A 26,751-nucleotide genomic window follows, 5' to 3' on the forward strand; every position below is an offset into this window, starting at 1 on the left:
TAGTCATTGAGCAGGTATCAGAAGCATCTCAGTAGTAATTACTGCTTTCTTTGCAGTGGTGGTTCTGTGTATAATTTGTATACGGATGAAGATGAAGAAATTGAGCCTTCTCCTTCTGGACAACAGATAATTGAAAATTCAATAACTATGAATAAGATGAAGCTGCTGAAGGCTAAGATGGAGAACATGAATCTCAGCAAAAAGGTGAAGCTGTTGGCATTTGGCCAGGCTTTTCTCTACTTTGTCCCTGCAGGGCTTACAGCATTGAGGTCTGTTGGTAACTGTGAAAACAGATTATTTATAAAATATTGTTCATTTCAAGTTTCTGGCCTCAGTTATTTATTGAGCTTTAAAAGTGATGAATTGGTTTTTTTAAGCCACCACTATTTACTGTGATATGCTGCAGTTAAAATAATTCGTTGTTTTTTAAAAATTTCATAGCTCTAGTAAGAAGGATAATAAATAATAACCTAATCTTTATCTTTCAATAATGACTTTTTAAAATGCTCTGTTAATATTTGCTTATTATGGATATCTCCTCTATTTGGGCTTTGAAAGGAATATACCTATGTTTAGCTGTACTAAATACTGTCAGTTTTCCAAAGTGATTCCAAAGTAATTGAACCAGTTTACATTCCATCCAGTAATGAATGAGAGAGGGTTTTCACATAGTCTTACCAGCATTTGGTATGATTCTTCTTTCTTGTTTTTCTCATTCTGGTTGATGTGTAGTGGCCTCACATTGTGGTTTTAATACCTCTGACTGATGAGGTTGAGCACCTTTCTCGTATTTATTGGGTGAAATGCCTGTTCAGATCTCTTGGGCATTTTTCTATTCAGTGGTATGTTTTTTGCTTATTGATTTTTTTTGGTCTTCCTATATTCTGGATATAAATCCTTTATCATACACACACACACACACAATCACTACTCTGTTACTTTGCTTTTCACTCTATTAATAACTAATCCCTTTTTCTTTCTTGAAATATATATACATATAATAAGGTTCATAGATCTTTAATGTATAGCTTGATGAATTTTTACCTTTATATACACTCATGTAGGTACAACCCAGATTAAAATAGGACCAGGTTTCCTTTTAACCTTTCTCTACTCCCAGAAATAACTACTATTCTTACACTTGTCACCAAAAATTAGTTTTGCCACTTATTGAACTTTGTATAAATAAATATCCTATTTTTTTTTTTTTTTTTTGGTCTGGTTTCTTTTGCCCAACATCATGCTTTTGTAAATCATCCATGTTGTGGGTATCACTTCATTCTTTTTTACTGCTAGATACTATTGCATTGTATGATGATCCTTCTGTTTGTTTCTCTCCTTTTGAGTTGTTTGTAGTCTTTGGCTTTCATCAGTAAAGATGCTTTCAACATTCTTATATATGTTTTTGGTGGACATATGCACTCTTTTCTTTGGGGCATAAGCCTAGGAATGGACGTGTCATGGGGTAGGTTTATGTGTAGCTTTAGTCACTATGCCAGACAGTTTTGCGAAAGCTCTGTAATTATTCCTTTCTCATTTAGATTTATAACCCCTCTAAAAAAAAAAACTTAAAGTGTAATGTGAAGTAGGGTAAAGAGAATTTCTTTCAAGTGGAGAACAATCGACCTAGCTCTATTGAAAAAAATTTCTTTCCCCACAATCTAAATGTTTATGCATCTAATAAAACACAAAGCAAAGGCGGCAAAGAGAAATTGACAAATCCAGTTATTTTAGAATTATTCTACATTTACACTCTGAAAAAATTGATAGAAAAAGCTGGTAAATCAGAAAGGATGTAAGAAGACATGAATAACTCTTATCAACTTACTTGTTCTAATTGACATTTACAGAATGCTCCACCTGAAAACAGCAGAATGTACATTCTCGTTACAGGCACTCAGAACATTTACTAAGATAAATCATATTGTTTGCTATTAAATGAGTCCCAGTAAATTTGAAAAGATTAAAATCATACAAAAAATCTCTCTTATTATAATGAGATAAAGTTAAGAATCAATAACAGATATATGGAAAGTCTTATATTTTGGAAATAACACACTTTCAGTAATCAGTGGGTCAAAGAAATCCAAAGAGAAATTAAAAATCATTTTGCATGGAACAGAAATATTTTGATAATGTGAATTACTTTTTTTTAGTATGAAATCATTATTACGTTCTTAGAATGAACCACTCCTAGTTGTGATGAATTTTCCTTTTTATATCTTTATATTTTATTTGCTAATATTATATTTAGGACTTTTGTTTATCAGAGATATTGGTCTGTAATTTTTTTTTTCTAACATACAGCAAAATTGAAAGAATTTTACAGTGAACACCCATTTATCTACAACCTAGATTTTATAATTAACATTTTTTAAACAATTGTTTTTAGTTATGGTAAAATGTACATAAAATTTACTGTCTTAATCATTTTTAAGTTTACATGTTGTTCAGGAGTATTAAGTACATTCATACTGTTTCACAATCTTTAGAACTTTTTCATCATGCATACCTGAAACTCTGTACTCATTAAACAATTCCCTGTTTCCCTGCTCCCCCTGCAGTCCCTGGCAACCACAGTTTTACTTTCTGTTTCTATAAGTTTGACTCTCTAGATATCTTCTATGAAATGGAATCATGGTTTTTTTTTGTTGTTGTTGTTTTGTGAATGATTTCATTTAGCAATGTCCTCAGAGTTCATCCATGTTGTAACATGTCACAATTTCCATATTTTTAAGGTTGAGTGTGTGTGTGTGTGTGTGTGTGTGTGTGTGTGTGTATAAAAATATATAACATTTTATTTACCCATGCATCTCTTGATAGAGATTTGTGTTGCTTCCACCTTCTGTCTGTTGGGAAGAATGCTGCTAGCAACATGGGTATATAAATATCTCTTTGAGAGCAATCCTTTAAATATATACCGAGAATTGCAAGATCATATGGTAATTCTGTTGTTAATTTTATGAGGAATTGCCATATTGTTTTCTATGGTAGTTGTATGTGCCATCTTACAATCTACTGATGGTACACCAAGTTTTCAGTTTTTCCATATTCACACCAACACTTGCTGCTATTTTGTTATTTTTTTAAAGAGTAGTCATCCTGATTTAGTGTGAGCTGATATCTCATTGCAGGTTGATTTGCATTTTTCTAAAAATTAATGATGTTGAGCATCCTTTCATGTTCTAGTTGACCATTTGTATATCTTCTTTGGAGAGATGTCTATTGAAGTCTCTGGTCCATTTTTTATTTAGGATATTTATTTTTGTCATTGAGGTTTAAGAATTCTTTAGGAACATATTCTGGATATTAAAGTCTTAGGAGATACATGATTTGCAAATATTTTCTCCTGTAGTTTGCCTTTTTACTCTGATGGTGGTGTCCTTTGATACACCAAAATTTTAAATTTCGATGTGGTCCAGTTTATCTATTTTTACTTTTGTTGCCCATACTTTTTTGGTTTCATATCCAAAAAATCATTGCTAAATCCAATCTCATGAAGCTTTTCCTTCTGTTTTTTCCTAAAGTTTTATGACTTTAGGTCTTATATTTAGATCTTTGGTACATCTTAGGTTATTTTTTATATGTGGTATAAGGTAAGACTCCAGCTTCATTCATTTGTATGTGGATATCCAGTTTTCCCTGTTCCATTTGTTGAAGAAACAGTCTTCCCCATTGGGTGGTCTTGATACTTTGTTGGAAGTCATTTGACCATATATGTGAGGGTTTATTTCTGGGTTATCTACTCCATTCCATTGGTGGATGTGTCTGTCTTTGTGCCAATACCACACTTTATTTTCTATTGAAATATAATTGACATACAGTATCCTGTTAATTTTAGGTATACATCATAGTGATTCAGTGTTTTTATATATTATGAAATAATCCCCAGAATAAAACTAGTTACCATCTGTCACTGCACAAAGTTATTACAATATTATTAACTATATTTCCTATGCTGTACATTACATCACCATGACATTTCTTTTATAACTGGAAGTTTGTATCTCTTAATCCTCTTTACCTGTTTTGTCCTGCCCAACCCCGCCCCATTCTGGTAACCAGCTGTTTGTTTCCTGTATCTTTGAGTTTGTCTCCATTTGCTTTTGTTGGATTGTTTTGTTTTTTAGATTCCATGTATAAGTGAAATCATATGGAATTTGTCTTTCTCTGTCTGATTTATTCCACTTAGCCTAATACCTTCAAGGTCTATACATGTTGTTACAAATGGCAAGATTTTATTCTTTTTTTTTGGCTAATATTTCATTGCATATATATACCACATCTTGGTTTCTTCCATATCTTAGCTATTGTAAATAATGTGACACTGAACATAGGAGCATACATCTCGTTCAGTTGATGTTTCTGTTTTCTTCAGGTCAATACCCAGAAGTAGAATTTTTTTTTAAAAGATTTTATTTATTTATTTGAGGGAGAATGAGTGAGAGAGAGCATGAGAGAGGAGAAGGTCAGAGGGAGAAGCAGACTCCCCAAGGAGCTGGGAGCCCGATGCGGGACTCGATCCCCGAAGTCCGGGATCATGACCTGAGCCGAAGGCAGTTGCTCAACCAACTGAGCCACCCAGGCGCCCCCAGAAGTAGAATTTTGACATACTGTATGGTAGTTCTGTTTTTAATTTTGTTAAAAGATTTATTTATTTGCTTGAGAGAGTGCATGAGTGGAGGGAGGGGCAGAAGGCAAGAGAGAGAGAATCCTCAAGCAGCCCCCCTGCTGAGTGTAGAACCCAGTTGGGGGCTCACTTCCAGGACCCCAAGATCATGACCTGAGCCAAAATCAAGAGTCAGACACTTAACCAAATGAGTCACCCAGGGTCTCCTATTTTTAATTTTTTGAGGAACCTCCATACTGTTTTCCAGAGTGGCTGTACCAACTGGCATTCCGACCAAACGTATGAGGGTTCCTTTTTCTGTATATACTTGCTAATCCTTGTTATTTTAATTTTCCTGGTAATAACCAATTTGACAGATATGAAATGACATCTCATTGTAGTCTGGATTCACCTTTCCCCGATGATTAGGGATACAGAGCATCTTCTCATGTGCCTGTTGGCCATCTTTCTGTCTTCTTCGGAAGAATGTCTATTCAAGTCCTCTGCCCATGTTTTAATGTGATGGTTGGTTGTTCGATACTAAGTTATGTAAGTTCTTTACATATTTTAGATATTAACCTCTATCAGATATATGATTTGCAAATATCTTTCCACATTCAGTAGGTTGCCTTTTTGTTTTGTTGCTTTCCTTCAGTGTGCAAAAAAAGCTTTAGTTTGATGTAATCCCATTTGTTTGTTTTAGCTTTTGTTGCCCTTGCCTAAGGAGACTGGCCCCCCAAAATATTGCTAAGACCATTGTCAAATAGCTTATTTCCTATGTTTTCTTCTAGGAGTTTTATAATTTCTGGTCTTACATTCAAGTTTGAATCCATTATTTATTTATTTATTTTTAAAGATTGTATTTATTTGTCAGAGAGAGAGAGAAAGGGAGAGCACAAGCAGAGGGAGCAGCAGGCAGAGGGAGAAGCAGGCTTCTTGCCTAGCAAGGAACCTGATGTGGGACTTGATCCTGAGACCCTGGAATCATGACCTGAGCCGAAGGCAGGTACTTAACCAACAGAGCCATCCAGGAGTCCTCATTTTGAATTTATTTTTGTATATGGTGTAAGGTACTGGTCTAGTTTCATTCTTTGGAGTAGCACACTCTTGCTTACTGTGTTGCTTTGTAATAAGTTTGAAATCAGGAAGTGAGAAACCTACAATTTTGTTCTTCTTGGTTAAGTTTGTTATGGCTATTTGGAGTTCCCTGAGGTTCCATATGAGTTTTAGGATAGATTATTCTATTTTTGAAAAAAATGTAGTTGGGATTTTGATAGAGATTACATTAAATCTTTGTATTACTTTTGATTTATGGCTTATTTAGAAGTGGCTGCCTTAGTTTCCAAACGTGGAATATTTATATGTTTTTGTTATTGTGGTTTACTTTCACTATCATCAGAGAACATACTCTTAATGATTTCAAGACTTTGATATTAGTTAAGGTTTGATTTGTGACAAAGCATATTGGTAAGTGCCACTTGTGCCCTTGAAAAGACTATGTAATGAGTCACTATGTAATATTCTGTATGTATTAATTAGATCAAGTTTATTGTGTTGTTCAGATCTTCTGTATCCTTTCTGATGTTTTTGTAGGGGGTCTGTTTTCTCTCCATTTTTGAGAGAGGTTTATTTAAAAAGTCTCCCTATTGGGGCACCTGGGTGGCTCAGTGGGTTAAAGCCTCTGCCTTCGGCTCAGGTCATGATCCCAGGGTCCTGGGATTGAGCCCCACATCGGGCTTTCTGCTCGTGGGGAGTCTGCTTCCTCCTCTCTCTCTGCCTGCCTCTCTGTCTACTTGTGATCTCTATCAAATAAATAAATAAAATCTTAAAAAAAAAGTCTCCCTATTTTGTTATAGCTTTGTCTCCTTTTATTTTTATTTTGCATATTTTGAAACTGTCATTTGATCTAATACAGATTTGTGTGATATCCAAGGAATTGTATCTAACATTTGTATTATTATAAAATGTTTTATCTCTAGTAATGCACTTGTCCTAAAATCTACTTTGTCACTAGTAACATAGCTATCCTAGCTTTCTTTTCGTTTGTGTTTCTGTTGTATATTCTTTCTGTTCTTTTACTTTCAATCTCTTCATGTCCCTATATTTAGAATTTGTTTCTTCTAACTGGTATATGGTTAGTTTTATTATTTTTTAATTTTATCTTTTATTGAAGTATAGTAGACATACAATGTATTATCTTTTTAACCTAAACTGACAAACTTAAGTCTTTTATTTTACTTAAAGTTTAGTGTAATTACTGATATATTTGGATTTTTATCACCTTTGTTTTTTGCTTAATCAGCTGGTTTGTTTCTTTTTTCTCCTTCTTGTCCTTTTTTGGATTAGTCTATTTTTTCCTTATTTGGTTTTTGTTCTGCATTACTTTCTTGGTTATGGATCCTTACACTGGTTTTTCAGGTGATTACGCTGGAGATTAAAATGTGCAACCTTGACTATTAAATTCCAATAAAAATGATGTTTATTGCTTTCCTGTTAATGACAGAATTCTAGGACTCTAACTCTACTTATATATTCAAATATCTTTTGTGTCATTGTTATCATATATTAATTTTACAAAAATTTTGAATTTCTCCAGTTGTTTTATATTGCCAATATTTTACTCATATTTACCCACATATTAAGCTTTTCTGTTGCTCTTTACTCTTTTCTGCAATTATGTGCTTCCTTCAAGAATTATTTTACTTCTGTCTGAATCATTTCTTATAGTATTTCTTTTTCATTTAGGGTTCCTAACAATGGATTCTTTCAACTTTTGTCAGAAAACTTACTAATTTTATCTTTTGTATTTTGAAAAATGTTCAGTCTTTCCGAAATGTTATAGGACGAGTACAATGGACACCCATGTACCTGTACCTCGATTCACCAATTACCATTTTTACGTGTTGCTTTCTGTCCTTGTTTCTTCACCTGATCCATCTGGGAGTTAGTTGCTGATGATATCATTTCCCTGTAAGTACTTCATTTTGCGTCTCTCGCTTAAGAACAAGGGTCTTCTGCATAACCACAATTCAGTTATCATACTCATGATTCATCCTTGGTACACATTCTGTCAGCTATATTCCTGTTCCTCAGTGTCCCAGTAATGCACTTGATTTTATTTGTTTTGATTTTTTGCTGTTTTCAATCTGGGATCCAGTCAAGAACCATACATTGCATCTAGCTGTAATGTTTTCTTGGTCTCCTTTTATACAGAACTGTGTCTAGTTATGAAAGTCCTAGATGGCATCTTCTTCCATTACGAGGCTGCTTCGTCTCCATTGTCAGTCTGTTTCGGGTAGCCACCTTCAGCAAGTATTCTAGTTAGATCGCTGGATAACTTGCTGCCGCTTCTACATCGGCACTGCAGCTTCACCTTGCACTTTTATATTATGGAGACAGCTGCTTCTTTAAACCTCTACTAGCTTCAGACTTTCCTTCTGCAGTTTCCTTACCTCTGAACCATCATAGATTTGAAGAGAGTTAGGGCCTTGCTTTGGATTAGACTCTGGCTTAAGGGAATGTTGTGGCTGGTTTGATTTTCCATCCAGGCTACTAAAACTTTCTCCATTTTTGCAGTAAGGCTGTTTCACTTTCTTATCATATTTGAGTCCACTAGAATAGCACTTTTCGTTTCCTTCAAGAACTTTTTCTTTACATTTACAGTCTGGCTGTTTGGTGTTAAGAGGCCTAGTTTTCAGCCTCTTTCAGCTTTCGACATGCTTTCCTCACTAAGCTTAATCATTTCTAGCTTTCAATTCAAAGTGAGAGATGCACAATTGTTTCCTTCACTTGAGCACTTCAAGGCTATTGTAGTTCTAATTTCAATATTGTTGTTTCTCAGGGAATAGGGAGGCCCAAGGAGTGGAGGAGAGTTGGGGGAATGGTCTGTTGGTGGAGCAGTCAGAACACACACAACATTCATCAATGAAGTTTGCCATCTTGTATGGGCGGGATTCATGGCACCCTAAAACAATTACAGTAACATCAGAGATCACTGATCACAGATAGCCACGATAAATATAATAACGGAAAAGTTTAAAATATTGTGAGAATCATCAAAATGTGACACAGAGACCTAAAGTGAGCAAGTGCTGTTGGAAAAATGGCTTTGAAAAACTTCCTTGATGGGGGATTGCCACAAACCTTCAATTTGTTAAAGAATGCAATATCTGTGAAGTTCATTAAAGCAAAGTATAATAAAATGAGATATGCCTATAATTTTTATTTACCCAAAGGAGTATTAATCGTTGTGTGTAGACAAAACTGAGGCTTTTGTGTGGCAAAGTAAGTTTCTTTTTTTTTTTCTTTTTTTTTTTTTCATTTTTGGAGATCTTTTGTTTTTTAGTGAAACATAGTGAAACATAGTGAAACATAGTGAACACATCAGCCTATACTTTCAGATATAATCACTTCCTCTTCCTAGCTCCTCTTTGGTTGTAGATTTCATTCCACCTATTACACTATGTATAATACTGCAATCTTGCCTTTTTTTTTAATTTTATTTTTTATAAACATATAATATATTTTTATCCCCAGGGGTACAGGTCTGTGAATCGCCAGGTTTACACACTTCACAGCACTCACCATAGCACATACCCTCCCCAATGTCCATAATCCCACCCCCCCAACCCCCCTCCCCCCATCAACCCTCAGTTTGTTTTGTGAGATTAAGAGTCACTTATGGTTTGTCTCCCTCCCAATCCCATCTTGTTTCATTTACTCTTCTCCTACCCCCTTAACCCACCATGTTGCATCTCCTCTCCCTCATATCAGGGAGATCATATGATATTTGTCTTTCTCCGATTGACTTATTTCGCTAAGCATGATACCCTCTAGTTCCATCCACGTTGTCGCAAATGGCAAGATTTCATTTCTTTTGATGGCTGCATAGTATTCCATTATGTATATATACCACATCTTCTTTATCCATTCGTCTGTTGATGGACATCTAGGTTCTTTCCATAGTTTGGCTATTGTAGACATTGCTGCTATAAACATTCGGGTGCACGTGCCCCTTCGGATCACTACGTTTGTATCTTTAGGGTAAATACCCAACAGTGCAATTGCTGGGTCATAGGGTAGTTCTATTTTCAACATTTTGAGGAACCTCCATGCTGTTTTCCAGAGTGGCTGCACCAGCTTGCATTCCCACCAACAGTGTAGGAGGGTTCCCCTTTCTCCGCATCCTCGCCAGCATCTGTCATTTCCTGACTTGTTAATTTTAGCCATTCTGACTGGTGTGAGGTGGTATCTCATTGTGGTTTTGATTTGTATTTCCCTGATGCCGAGTGATGTGGAGCACTTTTTCATGTGTCTGTTGGCCATCTGGATGTCTTCTTTGCAGAAATGTCTGTTCATATCCTCTGCCCATTTCTTGATTGGATTATTTGTTCTTTGGGTGTTGAGTTTGCTAAGTTCTTTATAGATTTTGGACACTAGCCCTTTATCCGATATGTCATTTGCAAATATCTTCTCCCATTCTGTCAGTTGTCTTTTGGTTTTGTTAACTGTTTCCTTTGCTGTGCAAAAGCTTTTGATCTTGATAAAATCCCAATAGTTCATTTTTGCCCTTGCTTCCCTTGCCTTTGGCGATGTTCCTAGGAAGATGTTGCTGCGGCTGAGGTCGAACAGGTTGCTGCCTGTGTTCTCCTCAAGGATTTTGATGGATTCCTTTCTCACATTGAGATCCTTCATCCATTTTGAGTCTGTTTTCGTGTGTGGTGTAAGGAAATGATCCAATTTCATTTTTATGCATGTGGCTGTCCCAATTTTCCCAACACCATTTATTGAAGAGGCTGTCTTTTTTCCATTGGACATTCTTTCCTGCTTTGTCAAAGATTAGTTGACCATAGAGTTGAGGGTCTATTTCTGGGCTCTCTATTCTGTTCTGTTGATCTATGTGTCTGTTTTTGTGCCAGTACCATGCTGTCTTGATGATGACAGCTTTGTAATAGAGCTTGAAGTCCGGAATTGTGATGCCACCAACTTTGGCTTTCTTTTTCAATATTGCTTTGGCTATTCGAGGTCTTTTCTGGTTCCATATAAATTTTAGGATTATTTGTTCCATTTCTTTGAAAAAAAAATGGATGGTAGCAAAGTAAGTTTCTTATTTCAAGAGCATCGTCTTTTCTTGGTATAGTGAAATGCAGTTTTTTTAAAATCAATAGTACTCTTTCATTGGAGGGTTGAGTTGTTGTGTTTTCTGATTTGGTAACTCCCTTTTGTGTCTATGGATCCTTACTTTTATTTTTTTACTGCCTTCTTTATCTTCAATAACAAGTTCTCAATGGAGAACTTTGAGTTTACCCCTACTTCCCCCAGAAGTCGTGTCTTCTTGAAGCTATCTCCTTATGTTCTGAACAGTTTCAGGTCACTTGCCTTTGGTTTCCCAGCAGCTCATGTTTTAATATCCTAGATCTTGGGATGCCTGGGTGGCTCAATCAGTTAAGCATCGGCCTTTGGCTCAGGTCATGATCCCTGGGTCCTGGGGTTGAGTGCCATATTGGGCTCCTTGCTTAGTGGAGATCCTGCTTCTTCCTCTGCCTGCTGCTCCCCCTGTTCATGCTCGCCCATCCTCCCTCCCTCTCTCGCTCTCTCTGACAAGTAAATAAATAAGTAAATATTAATATCCTGGATCTTAAACCTCTTTTCAGTATTTTCATAATCAAGTGGGATTTTCTCTTTTAAGGGTTTATTTTATCGCTGTTCCATCAGCCCTAGGTTATCTACACCTCTCTTTTTCTTCCTTTCTTCTTTTCCTTCCTCTCACCCTCTCTTTCCCTCCCTCTTTTCTCCCTTCCTCTGTCCCTCTCTGTCTTACTCCCTTTCTTCCTTCCTTTCTGGCTCAACATATTTTCTTGTCTCTCACGATAGGCATAAGCTTTACAGATGAGTCTCCTAGATTTGGGTATTTTTCTCCTTATAGGTAATTTGAAGTTAATTTTATCTGTCATCTGGTTTTGATGAAGGCATGAGTTATGAGTTATTTTATTTGCTTATTTGCTTGTTCATTTGTATTGGTTTTTGGAGGATGCATGGAGAAATTCAGATTTAGGCAATCACCCATTAATCTCTACAGCCCAGAAGTCATCGCCTTTATTTCTGAAGCATATTTTTGTTGAGTAGAGAATTGTAGTTTGATAAGACAGTGCCCCTAGTGTATAAGCAGTTGCAGGAGCCAGCATCTCTTTCCAAGGTTCTTCTTTCTTTGTAGTTTTAGCTCCTCTGTTTCTTGCCGTAACTGGTGTCCACTGAAGTATCTGGCTTTTCTTGTATTTCTAGGTTGGGAGTGTTGTTTAGGTCATCAGGCGTTCCATCCTTTCCTGATGCACATTTCAGCCAATATCTTGAGGCTTGATATCTTTGATTTTTAAGTTTATCCATAACATCATGAATTGTCATGATACTTTCATTAGAACTTAGTGTGGAGGACCTCTAGACCACTCCCCAGTTCTATGATTTGCTACGAAGATTCACAGTACTAGCATATAGTTGCATTCATGATTAAGATTTATTGCAGCAAAACGGTATGAAGTAAAATCTTCAAAGGCAAAAGGCTCATGACCCAAATCCAGAGGAAACCAATGACAGTAGCTTTCCAGAATCCTTTCCTAGAAGAGTCTCATGGGGTATGCTTTATTCCTCTATCAATGAGTTGTCTCAGCACATCTGTAGAATATTGTCTAGTAGAGACTCTGTGCCCAGGGGTTTTATCAGGGGCCATGGATGTAGACAGCCTCTGCCTAACATGTACCAAAATTCCAGACTCCCAGAAGGAAAGCTGGTATTTAGCAAAAACGATATTGCTTATACCAACAGGTTAGGCACTTTTCAGTTAGGGTGGTGGGAACGCTCTGGAAATATAAGTTCCTAGAAGCTAACCAAGGGCCAACCTTGCAAGCAGGCCTTTGTGAGGATAGCAGTTTAGATCTATTACCTCTTTTCTGTAGTGCCTATATAGTCAACACCTGTTCATCTTACTAGGAAAAATTGTTGGGGATCTAAAATAGGTTGGTGATAGCCTATCTCCTATAAATCAGTAAGTTTTCTTCTCAGCAAAACTCTGACAAATAATCGGTAGTGAGGAAAATAAAACAAATTCGTTTTCTTTACCATTCTCAAGAAATCATTCCTCAGTGAAGAAAGAGAGCAAAATTCTTCTGTCCTAAGCTTAAGATTTTAATCTTTTAAGACATTTTTAATTGTGGTTATCAAAATGCCAGTGTTGCATAAATAACATTTTCTTCCTTCATTAGTTTTTGTTAATAGGTAGACTAAATGACTGTGAGAAATTATATATTCACTCTTTTTTTTAGCCTAAAAAAGCTGTCAAGGTAAAACCTCGTCCACCTATAGCTCCTCGACCTTCTAGTAGTTCCACGGCAGCTGCTCGCCACAGATTGTTAAGGGTTCTCCCCCACATTGGGCAGTCTTGTTTACCTTCTCCTGGGAATGCATGTCTACCTGAAACTTCCAACAATGCAGTTTCAAGTTTGGCAACTTTGCCCCCTGCCGATAGACCCCTATCATCTATCACTAGTGATTTTCTTAAGGAAGATGACAACTGGGAGAGTAAGACACTGTCTCATTCCAATAGTAGCATCAAACTATCACCTCAGATACCCCACACGGAATTGGAAAATGACAAAGAGCTTGCTGATTCTGTTCTCCACCTTGGATCGTCTCTGCCTAGGCGGACAAAACACTTTTCAGGAAATTTGTCATCTAATAATGAAGATGACACTGTTTTATTTTCAACTTCAGAAGAAGGTGTAACTGAAGAATCACTTCTGCCTGAAGTGGGCTCATTTGCTACATTTACAGAAGGAAACACTGATGAACAGAGCAGTGGCTTAGAAGTCACACAGAAGGTAAATCCAGAGTTCTTACTCACTAATGATGATAAAGGGTTGAAAGCTGCAGAGCAGCATCTTAAACATGTTGCAAGAATGTTGAGTGGTGAATCAGTAGAAACTACAGTTCTCAACCACCGTGAATTAAGTCCTCACAAGAATAGACTCTTGTCACCTCTTCGCTGTTCTACACCAATGTCACTCCATAATTCTCTGGTGAAATCACAGAGACAGTCCAAATGTTTTGAGTCTGGGAATCTCCAGTCTTCTGCATCACAAAATGTGCTTCGGTCATTGGATGTTCGAAATGTAACTGATTCTTCTTTCTCTAGGACTACTCGCTTTCGAGCTGTTAAAGTTGATTCACCCGGGAAAAGATCTGATGTTATTTCTAAAGTTGAGGCTCGGGATATCACAGAAGTGGCTAACAAGGCTTCCAAAGAGCCTGTTGGTTGTGTAAATAATATAGGTTTTCTTGCTTCACTGGCCCGGAGCGCAAGCAGAGATAGCTTACTGAGCACACGTGGAGCAGGCAGGCTTCGGACCTCTGGAATCGGGCTGTCTACAAGCCTCCAGCATTTTCAGGAGGAAAATCTTAGGAAAAATTCTCCCCAGGTAGAACCTACAGATTTTTTTCTAGTAAGTATTTGCCTTTCAGTATGTTCTACTCGTTATCTTTATAGTCATTCAACATATTTAAAATTTGGTTTTTTGTTTACATAAGTAAGAAGGTGTAAGGATGAATTCTTTTCATAAGTTTCTCTTACAATGTTTATCTAGTTTGTAGAAAATATAGTTGACAGTTGATTTTTAAATGTTTTAGTCCTAAATTGAGAACTATAATTTGAAAATAATTCTGTGTAAACAATTTATGACATATTTTTATGCTGAATATTTTTATTAATTTTTCCCAAAAAAGAACTTTTATTTATACCATCAGATTTCATTCTCTTAAGGAAAAATAGTAAGTACAATATTGCTCGATTGGAGAAACAGAGTCCAAATTAATTTAATTAAAATTTTAATTAAATGAAAGCCTAACAGCATTTCCATGATAAAATAAGACCACAAGAGTCTTTTAACTAAACTGAGGGTTGCTGGAGAGGGAGATGGGAGGGGCATGGGGTAATTGAGTGCCCTACATTAAGGAGGGCACGGGATGTAATGAGCACTGGGTGTTACATGCAACTGATGAATCACTAAATTCTACCCCTGAAACTAATAATACACTAAGTGTTAACTAACATGAATTTAAATAAAGTCTTAAAAAAATACAAGTATTTCATGTTTAGTGATCTTTTCTTCTGTTCTTCGTTAACTTACCACTGTAGATGTTTTTGTGTTTTAATTATAGTCTGCCCGTGGTATTGGAATGAATGGAAGTAACACAGCAGCAGGGAAAAGAGTAGGTAAGCTGCTGATAATTTTGAAAATATAAGCCTAACAATCATTTCATTATGCATGATGTTGTATTTTCAGAGAGAAATAAGAAAAGAACATTCTTTGTGGTATGTATGGAGTAAACTCTCCTTAAACTTTGTTCCACTTAAGAAAATGCTTATGAAAACTGAGTGTAGGACATATTTGAAGAATAAAGCAAAAATTGAAATTGAGGTCTCTGTTTCCTGGGAAAAGATACAGTCCATGTGAAAAGACAAGAAGAATGAAGAACTAACGTGTAGTTCCCAACCCTCTCAGTTATTGGCCACTCTACAGCCATTCTGGGCTGCTGGGTGGGTTTTGTGAAAGTATCCTAGAGAGGTGTGTCCTGATATCATGATCCAGTATCAAGGATGGCTTTATTACGATCTCCTTTTGATGAATCAGATTATTTCTGGGTAAAAGGAAAGGACAGTCCTTGAACCAGCCCTTTTCAAAGCACAGTAGCAGAAGTGACTATAACATTAGCACTTCCTTCTTCCAGGAACACCTTAAAAGTGCACTGGCCCATCCTTATTTCCAGGGCAGCCGTTGTTTTCTCATCTTTTGTGGTTTAATACCCAGACTAGGCGTGGGAACTCATTACCAAAGATGTATCACTTTTGTAGCCCCTTGAGGAATTCTCAAGGATACTTTATAAAAGTCTGTAAAACCGATCTGACAACCAATATAATATATATTATGGTTATCACATGAGTTTTATGCCTTTAAAGAGATACTTAGGGTTTATTTTTCACTGCTGTGTAAGACCCAAAGTTTTAAAGTCTTAAGATATCTACTTTTTTAAATTTTGCATTGTGGTAAGATATACATAACATAAAATTTACCATCTTAACCATTTTTAAGCATATAACCCAGTGACGTTAAGTACATTCACACATTCACATTGTTGGAGAATCCATTTCCAGAACTCTTTATCTTGAAAAAACTGAAACTCTGTATCCATTGAACACTATCTTCTTTTTTTTTTTTTAAAGATTTTATTTATTTATTTGTCAGAGAGAGAGAGAGAGAGAGAGATCACAAGTAGGCAGAGAGGCAGGCAGAGACAGAGGGAGAAGCAGGTTCCCTGCCGAGCAAGGAGCCCGATGCGGGACTCGATCCGAGGACGCTGGGATCATGACCTGAGCCGAAGGCAGCCGCTTAACCAACTGAGCCACCCAGGCGTCCCAAACACTGTCTTCTCATTCTCCCCTCACCCCAGCCTCTAGTAGCCACCATTCTACTTTCTCTCTCAGTAATTTAATTACTTTAAGTGTCTAATATAAGTGGAACCATATAGCATTTGTCTTTTTGTGTCTGGCTTACTTCATTTAGCAGGGTTCATCTGTGTTGTAGCATGTGTTAGAATTTCCATACATTTTAAGGCAAATAATACTCCACTGTGTGTATATATACAGCATTTTGCTTATCTATGTATCTCTGGATGGAGACCTGTGTTGCTGGAGACCGGTGTTGCTTCCACATTTTAGCTCTTGTGAAGAAGGCTGTTATGAACATGGATGCCCATATATGTCTTTGAGACCCTCCTTTTTTTTTTTCCTGATCTTAGACAAAGGAGCAAAGGCAATACAATGAAACAAACATAATTTTTTTTTTTTAAATTTCTTTTCAGCATAACAGAATTCATTGTTTTTGCACCACACCCAGTGCTCCATGCAATGCGTGCCCTCCATAATACCCACCACCTGTCTCCCCCAACCTCCCACCCCCTGCCCCTTCAAAACCCTCAGGTTGTTTTTCAGAGTCCATAGTCTCTCATGGTTCATCTCCCCTTCCAATTTCCCTCAACTCCCTTCTCCTCTCCATCTCCCCATGTCCTCCATGTTATATGTTATGGTGCACAAATAAGTGAAACCATATGATAATTGACTCTCTCTGCTTGACTTATTTCACTCAGCATAATCTCTTCCAGTCCTGTCCATGTTGCTACAAAAGTTGCGTATTCATCCTTTCTGATGGAGGCATAATACTCCATAGTGTGTATGGACCACATCTTCCTTATCCATTCGTCCATTGAAGGGCATCTTTGAGACCCTCCTTTTAATTCTTTTGAGTATGTACTTGGAAGTAGAATTGCTGGCTCATATGGTGATTGCATTTTTAATTTTTTGAGGAATTGCCATACAGTTTTCCATCGTGGCTGCACTATTTTACATTACCACTAACAGTGTGCAAATTCCAGTTTCTCCACATTCATAAGAACACTTCTTATCTTCTGGATTTTTGTGTGTGTGTTTTTCGATAATGGACCTCCTAGTAGGTATAAGGTAGTATCTCCTTGTGGTTTTGGTTTTCACATCCCTGATGATTAGTGACGTTAGGTATATTTATTTGAGCTTAGCTATTTGTACATCTTTGGAGAAATGTCTGTCAGATATTTTGCCCAATTTTAAATTGGGTTGTTTTGGGGTTTTTTGTTGTTACTGACTTTTAGATATTCTTCATATATTCTGGATACTGATCCCTTATCAGATATATGATTGGCAAAGATTTTTTTCCATTCTGTAGGTTGCCATTTTACTCTAATGACAGTGTCTTTTTTTCTTAGTTTAAGGTTTTATTTATTTATTTATTTGTGAGAAAGAGCGTGAGCAGGGTGAAGGGCAGAGGGAGAGGGAGAAGCAGACTCCCTACTGAGCAGGGAGCCCGAAGCCCCGCTCGATCCTGGTATTCTGGGTTCATGACCTGAGCCAAAGGCAGATGCTTAACTGACTGAGCCACCCAGGTGCCCCTGACAGTGTCTTTTTTTTTTTTTTTTTTTTTTTAAGATTTTACTGATTTATTTTGACAGACAGAGATCACAAGTAGGCAGAGAAGCACAGAGAGAGAGAGAGAGAGGAGTAGGAAGCAGGCTCCCTGCCGAGCAGAGAGCCCCATGCGGGGCTCGATCCCAGGATCCTGGAATCATGACCTGAGCCCACGGCAGAGGCTTTAACCCACTGAGCCACCCAGGCGCCCCTGACAGTGTCTTTTGATGGACAATAGTTTTTAATCTTCATGAAGTCCGGTTTTACTGTTTTTTTTTTTTTTTTTTTTTCCCTTTGGTGCCTGTGACTTTGATGTTGTGTTCAATAACTCATTGACAAATTAGGGGTGCTTGGGTGGCTCAGTCAGTTAAGCATCTGCCTTTGGCTCAGGTCATGATCCCAGAGTTCTGGGACCAACCCCCACCTCGGACTCTGCTCAGCGGAGAGCCTGCTTCTCCCTCTCTCTCTGCCTGTGACTCCCCCTGCTTCTGTGTGTTCTCTCTCTCCTTCTCTCTCTGTCAAATAAAATCTAAAAAATAAAATAAAAAATAAATTGTTGCCAAATTCACTGTTATGAAGCTTTCCCCCTATATTTTCTAGTTTTATAGTTTTAGGTCTTATGGGTCGGTCTTTGATACACTTTGAATTAACTCTTTAATGTATATATTTTTGTATATGGTGCAATATAAGGCTCCAGCTTTCTTCTTTCTCATGTGTATATCCAGTTTTTCCAGTGACATTTATTAAAAAGACCATACTCTCCCCATTGAATGGCCATGGGCACTCTTGTCAAAAATCATTTGACTCTATATGTGAAGGTTTCTTTCTGGGTTCTTTATTGCCTTTCTTTATGCCAGTACCACAATGTTACTGTAATATATCTATGTTAAATTCTGATTTGGCCTTTAGTGCTTCTTCACTTTTCTTCTCACTCTTCTTCTGAAGTTGCTGTTGCTGAGGTCACCAGAGATGTCCACAGTTTCAAATCCAATGGATACTTCTGTATCCTTATCTTGTTTGATTGTTGTGGCCCTCCTTCTTGAAATAGTTTTTTTTCTTTTCCTTTGTTTCTCTCTTTTTTTTCATTTCTTCTTCTTTTTTTAATTCTGGGCTATCATATTGTTGTAGATTTTTCATTTGTTTCATTTTTTTAAACCTGAGTTTCTTTTTTGACTTGTTTTACCAGCCTTTTGCTTATCCCCAGGTATACACTCTTTTGGTTGATTTCATTTAAGTCAAGCCATCAACTGCTACCTGCAGTCATCATCACCTGAACAGAGCTGTGTAACTTACTGCCATTTCCTTTCAGTAATAACTGTATCATCCTGAATTTCCTTGAGTGTGTGAGAGTTTTTTTTTTGTGAGTTTGATATAAGTTTTATTTAATTGATTTGCTAAGTTCTTCCATTGGTTTTCTTTGCTTTTAACTTATAGGGTCTCCCTTGGAAATCTTATCCACCGTGTAGTCATCATTTTTAGGCAGAGATTACTGCCTACTAGCATCCAGAACTGGCATCCAGAACACTACTCTTATTACTTTGTTGGCTGTCTTTTCCATTGGGTAAATTTTTATAGATCATTGTCTTAGATCAATTATTAGACTAGGAAATGCCAAACAAGTGAGTTATTCTAAATAACTTTAACCTTGTTTTGAAAAGCAACTTTTCACATTGGAATTACTTTATTACTTTATTTTCTTTATTCATATGTCCAATGCACATGAGAGAAGGCTTCAGAGATGAATTGATAATTGATGATATGTTCTTACAAGATGAGTGGAGTTTTACCGGGTTGACAAGGTGGAATCGAGCATTTTAGAAGAGATTACACTTATGAGTGGGTCTGGTGCTTCATTGAAGAGTGGGTATGATGTGGTAAATGACAGAAAATGGCTCTGGAAGTCAGAAAGGTATCATACTGGACATATAAGACCCTGAATGACACTGTAAAGAATAGTAGGAAACATGTATACTAGTGATCGATCCTATCATGGAATAGATGACTTATAAATTGTTTTATTTAGAAGATTTATTTAAGGTTGCCTGATGGCTCAGTCAACTAAGCATCTGCCGTTGGCTCAGGTCGTGATCCCTGGGTCCTGGGATCGAATCCCGTATCAGGGACTTCTCTCTGCTTCTCCCTCTGCCTGCCTCTGGCCCCCACTTGTGCTCTCTCTGTTTGAAAAATAAATCTTTAAAAAAATAAAAGATTTATTTAAAAAGTTTTATTTATATAAAAAGATAGAAGCATATATGGAAACCACTCTCATAGAAGACGACTACATTTGTGTTCCTGCCAACTCATTTTTGTCACTACTGTGTTGTATGTTTCTGCACATTCACAAAAGTTCTTGAATGAAAACAGTTTGGGAAACATTAAGTGAGGCAATTCCAAGGAAAGAAAAAAAATGAAAATATGACTACACTGAACTAAATTCTTATCAATAGGTTATTCCATTGGAGAAGGATATTCAAAACCTGAATTTCAAAGATAATTGCAATTAGATGAGTTTCAGAGGATATCTGGTACTATATGCCTCCTCTGTGTGTCCTTTGCAAATGCTTATCTTACTTTCATTTTTTAAGAAGTGGAAAGTACCCTATCACCTTCTTCTTGATAACTCTTTAAGTGTACTTGAAGAAGAAAGTGCTTATTAACTGAGTTAGCACCACGGCACCATTGGGAGCCATTCACTTAGTTTTCAATTTTGTTTCCACCATAAGGAATCATTCAGTTAGTGTCCAATTTTATTTATAATTTTAGGCAAGATCTAGGAAAGTATTTCAGGCTGGTAATAAAGCTGACTTAATTTTCCTGGGTTTATATATCCAGTCCCCAGTCTGGGTGACAAAAGGTATAGCACCAATTCATTGTAATTCCAATTTTTTGAACCCTTGAAGGATTTTCAATGCCATATAAACATTTAGCCCAGGCCTTCCAAACCTTCTTCAGTAGTGAATAGGTACCAGTACCATTGAGACTATCATTTTTCTTCTCATTCTTTCCCCCTTGTTTTTGTTTTCTTTGTTTGCCTCTTGCTTCTTGGCCTTTTAGTGCCAACAGGCACAGTGTGCTTGTACTGTTATTGTTGACAACTGTGGGCAGTGACTTTGAGCCTGTCTGCTTGAGTCAGGTTTGTTGGAATTTTGCTCAGTTCTAAGAGTATTTCACTTAGTAATTAAAGAAATTGAATGCAAGTTGGTGCAGCCACTTTGGAAAACAGTGTGGAGGTTCCTTAAGAAATTAAAAATAAAATTTAAAAAAAAGAAACTAAAAATAGAGCTACCCTAGGACCCTGCATTTGCACTACTGGCTATTTACTCCAAAGATACAGATGTAGTGAAAAGAAGGGCTATCTGTACCCCAGTGTTCATAGCAGCAATGGCCACAGTCACCAAACTGTGGAAAGAACCAAGATGCCCTTCTACAGACAAATGGATAAAGAAGGTATGGTCCGTATCTACAATGGAGTATTTTGCCTCCATCAGAAGGGATGAATACCCAACTTTTGCATCAACATGGACAGGACTGGAGGAGATTATGCTGAGTGAAATAAGTCAAGCAGAGAGAGTCAGTTATCTCATGGTTTCACTTGTGGAGTATAAGGAATAACATGGAGGACATTGGGAGATGGAGAGAAGGGCGTTAGGGGAAATCGGAGGGGGAGACAAACGATGAGAGACTATGGACACTGAGAAACAAACTGAGGTTTTGAAAGGAAGGGGATGGGGGGTTGGGTGAGCCTGGTGGTGGGTATTAAGGAGGGCACGTATTGCATGGAGACTGGGTGTGATGCATAAACAATGAATCTTGGAACACTGAAAAAATGAAAGTTAAAAAAATTGATTTAATTATTTCTTTTTCTTTTTTTCTTTTTAAAGATTTTATTTATTTATTTTGGAGACAGTGAGAGCAGGGACAGGGTGGGGCACATGGGGAGGGAGAAAGAATTTGAAGCAGACTCCACACTGAGCAGGGATCCTGATGTGGGGCTCGATCCCAGGACCCTGAGATCATGACCTGAGTCAAAGGCTTAACCAACTGAGCCACCAAGACACCCCTGATTTAATTATTTCTTATGTGACGACATGTGCTTTTTTTTTTTAATGTTCAATTAGCCGACATACAATACATCATTAGTTTTTGGTATAGTGTTCCGTGGTTCATTAGTTGCATATAACACCCAGTGCCCATCACCACACATGCCCTTCTCAATACCCATTACCCTGTTATCTTTTCCCCCTACCCCCATCCCTTCTGTAACCCTCAGTTCGTTTCCCGGAGTTCAGAGTCTCTTATGGTTTATCTCTCTCTCTGATTTCTTCCCATTCAGTTTTTCCCTCCCTCCCCCTGTGGTCATCCACACTATTCCTTATGTTCTACATATGAGTGAAACCATATGATAATTTTCTTTCCCTGCTTGACTTATTTCACTTAGCAGAATCCCCTCCCGTTCCATCCACATCAATGCAAGTGTTTTTTTGTTTTGTTTTGTTTTGTTTTTTTAAGATTAAAAAATCAAGTTATGGGGCACCTGGGTGGCTCAGTCATTAAGCATCTGCCTTCGGCTCAGATCCTGATCCCAGAGTCCTGGGATCGAGCTCCACATTAGGCTCCCTACTTGGCGGGAAGACTGCTTCTCCATCTCCCACTCCCCCTACTTGTGTTTCCTCTCTTGCTGTGTTTCTCTCTGTCAAATAAATAAATAAAATCTTTTAAAAAAATCAAGTTGTTACAATAGTACAAAATTTAGTAAATATTTTTTGGAAAGCTAGTAGTACTGTGAAATTGAGCAGTGTACCATATTAATCACTATTGATTATGGGATATTTAATATAATTATAACATTTAAAATTTTCAGAATGCTATTTACGTGTGAGAACTGAGTTGACCTTAAAACACCTAGAAACCTAAGGGAGAAAAATACATGTTATGTTGTCTTAAAAATGAATAAATTGAAGTTTTGAAAGAATTAAAATAGGGGCGCCTGGGTGGCTTAGATGGTTAAGCAACTGCCTTTGGCTCAGGTCGTGATCTCCAGGTCCTGGGATCAAGCCCGTTAACCTGCCAGCTCAACCAGGAGACTGGAGAGTCCAGGGAGTCTGCTTCTCTGTGCCTCTCCTTCTGCTTGTGCTCTCCCTGTCTTTCTCTCTCTCAGATTAATAAAACCTTTAAAAAAAGAATAAATAACTTACTTGTGGTTTGATGAATATAATTTCAGTGGTAATCAGGATTAAAAGACCAGTTTTATGATACTCTGGTGTTCCTTCTTGGTGTAAAAGAATAGGGTTACATTGTTTGCTCTCACAGGCCTCATAAAGATGATTTTGACCCAGACAGTTTCTTTTGATTCTCTGTCAAAGTTTGATATACTTTACAATTACCGATTGTCGTTGGAAGTAATCAGAAACGTGCCAGTGTGTACAGAAGTCCTGAAAATATAAGTCTCAGTCAGTAGAAACCTATAACAGTTCTATTGGATCTTCACTTGTAGATTCTATAGATAATTTTGGATATAAAAATAACATAAATTAATTTCTTATGGCAAGGAAGTTTCCTGTGATAGGGATGTGTTTCATGTTTTGCCTAATACTATTTCACATTTAAAATCCTGTGCCTGTATTAATCAGGGTATCCTTTCTTTAAACAGGAGAATGTACTCATCACCTCCCACCTGTGAATGCCCCCATTCAGACAAAGAAGAAAGCAATGAAGCATTGTTTCCTTTGTGGGAAGAAAACTGGACTGGCTACTAGCTACGAATGCAGGCAGGTTGGCTGGCTGGAAAGGCTGAGATGCTTTCTTTGTGGTGACCCAGTGTAGGGATACAGTATAAAACACTCTTTAAATTGGCTATTCATTCACATCATTAAGATGATGTTCAAATAGCAGTCCTCAGTTCAGCTCCTAATTGGCTAAAGAGTAAGTAGTCAGCTCCTAAGTTTATAAATCACGAGATCCTCTCCTGTTACTTCAAGTTAGGAGATTTAAATCAATGGGAGAATAGACTTTCTTTGTCTCATGATAGATATGCTTTTTTTTTTTTTAATATAACTTGGAAGAACCCATCCTCCCAAGATTCTATTTGAAATTGAACACAAAAGGGACTAAATGTATTGTACTGTTAACTTTTATATGGTACAGTTTAATTTGAAAACAGATGAATAATACATTCACAAAAATTAATGAGTTTTCTCATAATTATCTCTTTCATTAGTATTGATTAATATGCTCCGAGGACGATATCTGCCCTTAGTTTGAGTGCAGGCTTAAAATGGACTGCTGCTTCAGAGTACTTTTTATTCAAATAGAAATAGCTCATCTTATTTGTTAGAAATATTTAAAAGAAAAAAAATACTTAAAAGTCCTTTCATAATTAGGTTTTATGTGATTTTCTTTTGAGACTGAATTTCTCACAAATTCAGTTCTCCCAGGTTTACTAGATATAAGAGAAATGATAGACATATTTACCAGCTTTTGCAGTTTTACTGCTTCGTAAACATCTGTATCCTGTTTCATTTCATAATAGGTTCTTTATTACAAACTCTCATATTCATGGACAGTTAAGTTTTTCTTTTTGGGGTACTTGTGCTGGTTTATGAGCACAAGCGAAATGTCAGTGCTGGAAATTGCTAAGAGAACCAGAGGGCTCCTGTTGGATACTTGAAATCAAGCTCTGATCTTCCAAAGAGATGAGCCTCTATAGAAATGTGACCATTCACATGGACTTTTTTTGTGCTTTAGATGTGGAAACAACTTCTGTGCATCTCATCGCTATGCAGAAACTCACGGCTGTACCTATGATTACAAGAGTGCAGGGAGGAGATACTTACAGGAGGCAAATCCTGTGGTTAACGCACCCAAACTTCCAAAAATCTAGCTCTTGCTCTGCACCTAGGAATTGTATTACAATGACAGAAGAAATATTGTTCAGACTGCATTATTTTTGTTCGACTCTAAAAGACTTGCCAAATGACAAAACCATACAATGCATACTGTTGGAGAAAGAATACTACTGTATTTGACATCTTTATCCTTTGGTGAATTGAAAGTTTTAAAAAGTAGTTTTAAAAACTTTATAATGATTTAACTTTGTTATTGCATGTCTTGTGTTAACTATTTTATATTTGATATTGCAATTTCATAGACAAGTCTTCAAAAGATGCACTTTAGGAAGTTATCACTGACCATGTAACCAGTTTCCACATTGTACAGAAATGTGCCGCCATGCAGTGGCTCTACTCACATCCACCACTTTTTTGAGGGGTGTGGGGGAGGGGTGGGGATTTGTTTTTTTTTTTTTTAAATCCCATGTGTGAAAATTTATTGAGTTTGCCAGCAAGTTCCTTTTTATTTCAAGCCACTTTTTATAAAAAAGAACATTTTGTTTCCCAGTGTGATTTTAACACATATATATTTCTTCCATATTCAGATTGGCATTCAGATATGTATCCATTCTATAAAACACATCATGTTAATCATACTATATATTTCTTAAAATACTACGTTTTGAATGGTAGTTTTACAATACAAGGGGTCTCAGTTGTTGCCATTAAATATGGAATCCAACTTTTCACTTTTTGAAAAATGGCTACATTTAAAACAAAATCTTACAACTTGATTTGTTTTTCTTATAAGTTGAGTGCTATTACCAGGAGAAATTCAAATAAATATTCATTTTCATTATGAGTTTGATTATTTAATTATTTACAATAATTTTTCTTTTATAATTTTTTAAAAATTTTTATTTAAATTCAATTTAATTAATGTATACTGTATTATTAGTTTCAGAGGTAGAATTTAGTGATCATCAGTTGCATGTAACACCCAGGGCTCATCACATCACGTGCCCTCCTTAATGCCCATCACCCAGTTACCCCAACCCCCCAATGACCTCCCCTCCAGCAACCCTCAGTTTATAGTTTATAAATAGTTTATATATAGTTTATAGTTAAGCATCTCTTATGGTTTGCCTCCCTCTCTGTTTTTATCTTATTTTTCCTTCCTTTCCCCTATGTTCATCTGTTTTGTTTCTTAAATTCTGCATATGAGTGAAATCATATATTTGTCTTTCTCTGACTGACTTATTTTGCTTGGGATAATACCCTCAATGATTTCATTAAATAAATCAGTAATTTATTCTAATTGGAAAAAATGACTATCAGTATAAAGGTATTCTAGGATATAAGGGCCCTGTTCCCCAGATGTAAGCAATATAACCAATATAAGCTTTTGAGAGTTCACTCGGTTCATGAAAGCTTAGTTGAATCAGATCCTGAACCCTGGTAAACAGGTGGCAGGCAACCCAAGTAGATTTTGCAACTCTAGCCCCAAGTTGGATCTGCAGTGGTACCTGAGGCTAATTTAGGTGCTCTGCAGGGTCTCTTTCTCCACAAAGGGGTGAATGAACTGGAGAGTTCTACTCTTCCTTCTACTTCTTAAAAAGAGATGGAATGTTAAATGGATCAAGAGCCTTCATCTTTCTGAAGACATCTCAAGATGCTCCTGGTCAGGAAGGAAATACATTTACAAGTGGGAAAGATTCTAGTGGAGGAGTGATACAATTAGGGGTTGATGGTGATGGTTTTTAAGGCGAGCTATACAAACTAATGAAAATATTTATATTTGTGTTGAGTAGGTCAGTTTTCCTCCCCCCCCTTATCAAGACAACATGTACTTTAGACATTTAAAATCTATTGCATGGATAGGCTTCTGTAAAAGGACAAAACATATTTATTCTACAATAAATATGAATGGTTAGGGTATTGATATATGCTCAGTGCACTATGCTTTTTAAATTAAGACCATGTAGAAATAAGTCTTGTTTTAAGTCCATCAAAGATTATGGTTAAAAGTGAGTTTTTGGTCCTTGTCGTACTAGTTTTTAAGTCACTGAGAGAGAAACCAGTCAAATTCCAGAAATAGTATCATTGGAAAGCATTTCTTTATGCTTTAAATTCTTACAAAGAGGTGACTATAATTTTGCAGATCTCAGATCTGTCTTTCCAACCCCAGTAATTATCAGAGTGCTTTGCATGTAGACCCAGGTTAAACATTAGTTAAATAAATTAATTATATGGGACAGCTTAACTGTGACCAA

At 36.8% G+C, this 26,751-nt stretch overlaps 1 protein-coding gene across 2 annotated transcripts in view; it reads left to right on the top strand.

Annotated features, from left to right (window-relative positions):
- The window catches only part of LOC111145101 (zinc finger AN1-type containing 4), an 83,706-nt gene extending 58,372 nt beyond the window's left edge, over positions 1–25,334 (top strand). For both annotated transcript variants that reach the window (XM_022499741.1, XM_022499742.1), the window contains 5 exons: positions 57–204; positions 12,925–14,100; positions 14,816–14,870; positions 23,302–23,419; positions 24,396–25,334. In XM_022499741.1, coding sequence (XP_022355449.1) covers positions 57–204; positions 12,925–14,100; positions 14,816–14,870; positions 23,302–23,419; positions 24,396–24,531 — 1,633 coding nt within the window. In that variant the 3' untranslated portion in view covers positions 24,532–25,334. The remainder of the gene's footprint in view (positions 1–56; positions 205–12,924; positions 14,101–14,815; positions 14,871–23,301; positions 23,420–24,395) is intronic.
- Positions 25,335–26,751: the final 1,417 nt, after the last annotated feature.

This window comes from Enhydra lutris, unplaced genomic scaffold (genome assembly GCF_002288905.1).
Source record: "Enhydra lutris kenyoni isolate GAN:26980312 unplaced genomic scaffold, ASM228890v2 scaffoldscaffold12, whole genome shotgun sequence".
Classification (NCBI taxonomy): domain Eukaryota; kingdom Metazoa; phylum Chordata; class Mammalia; order Carnivora; family Mustelidae; genus Enhydra; species Enhydra lutris.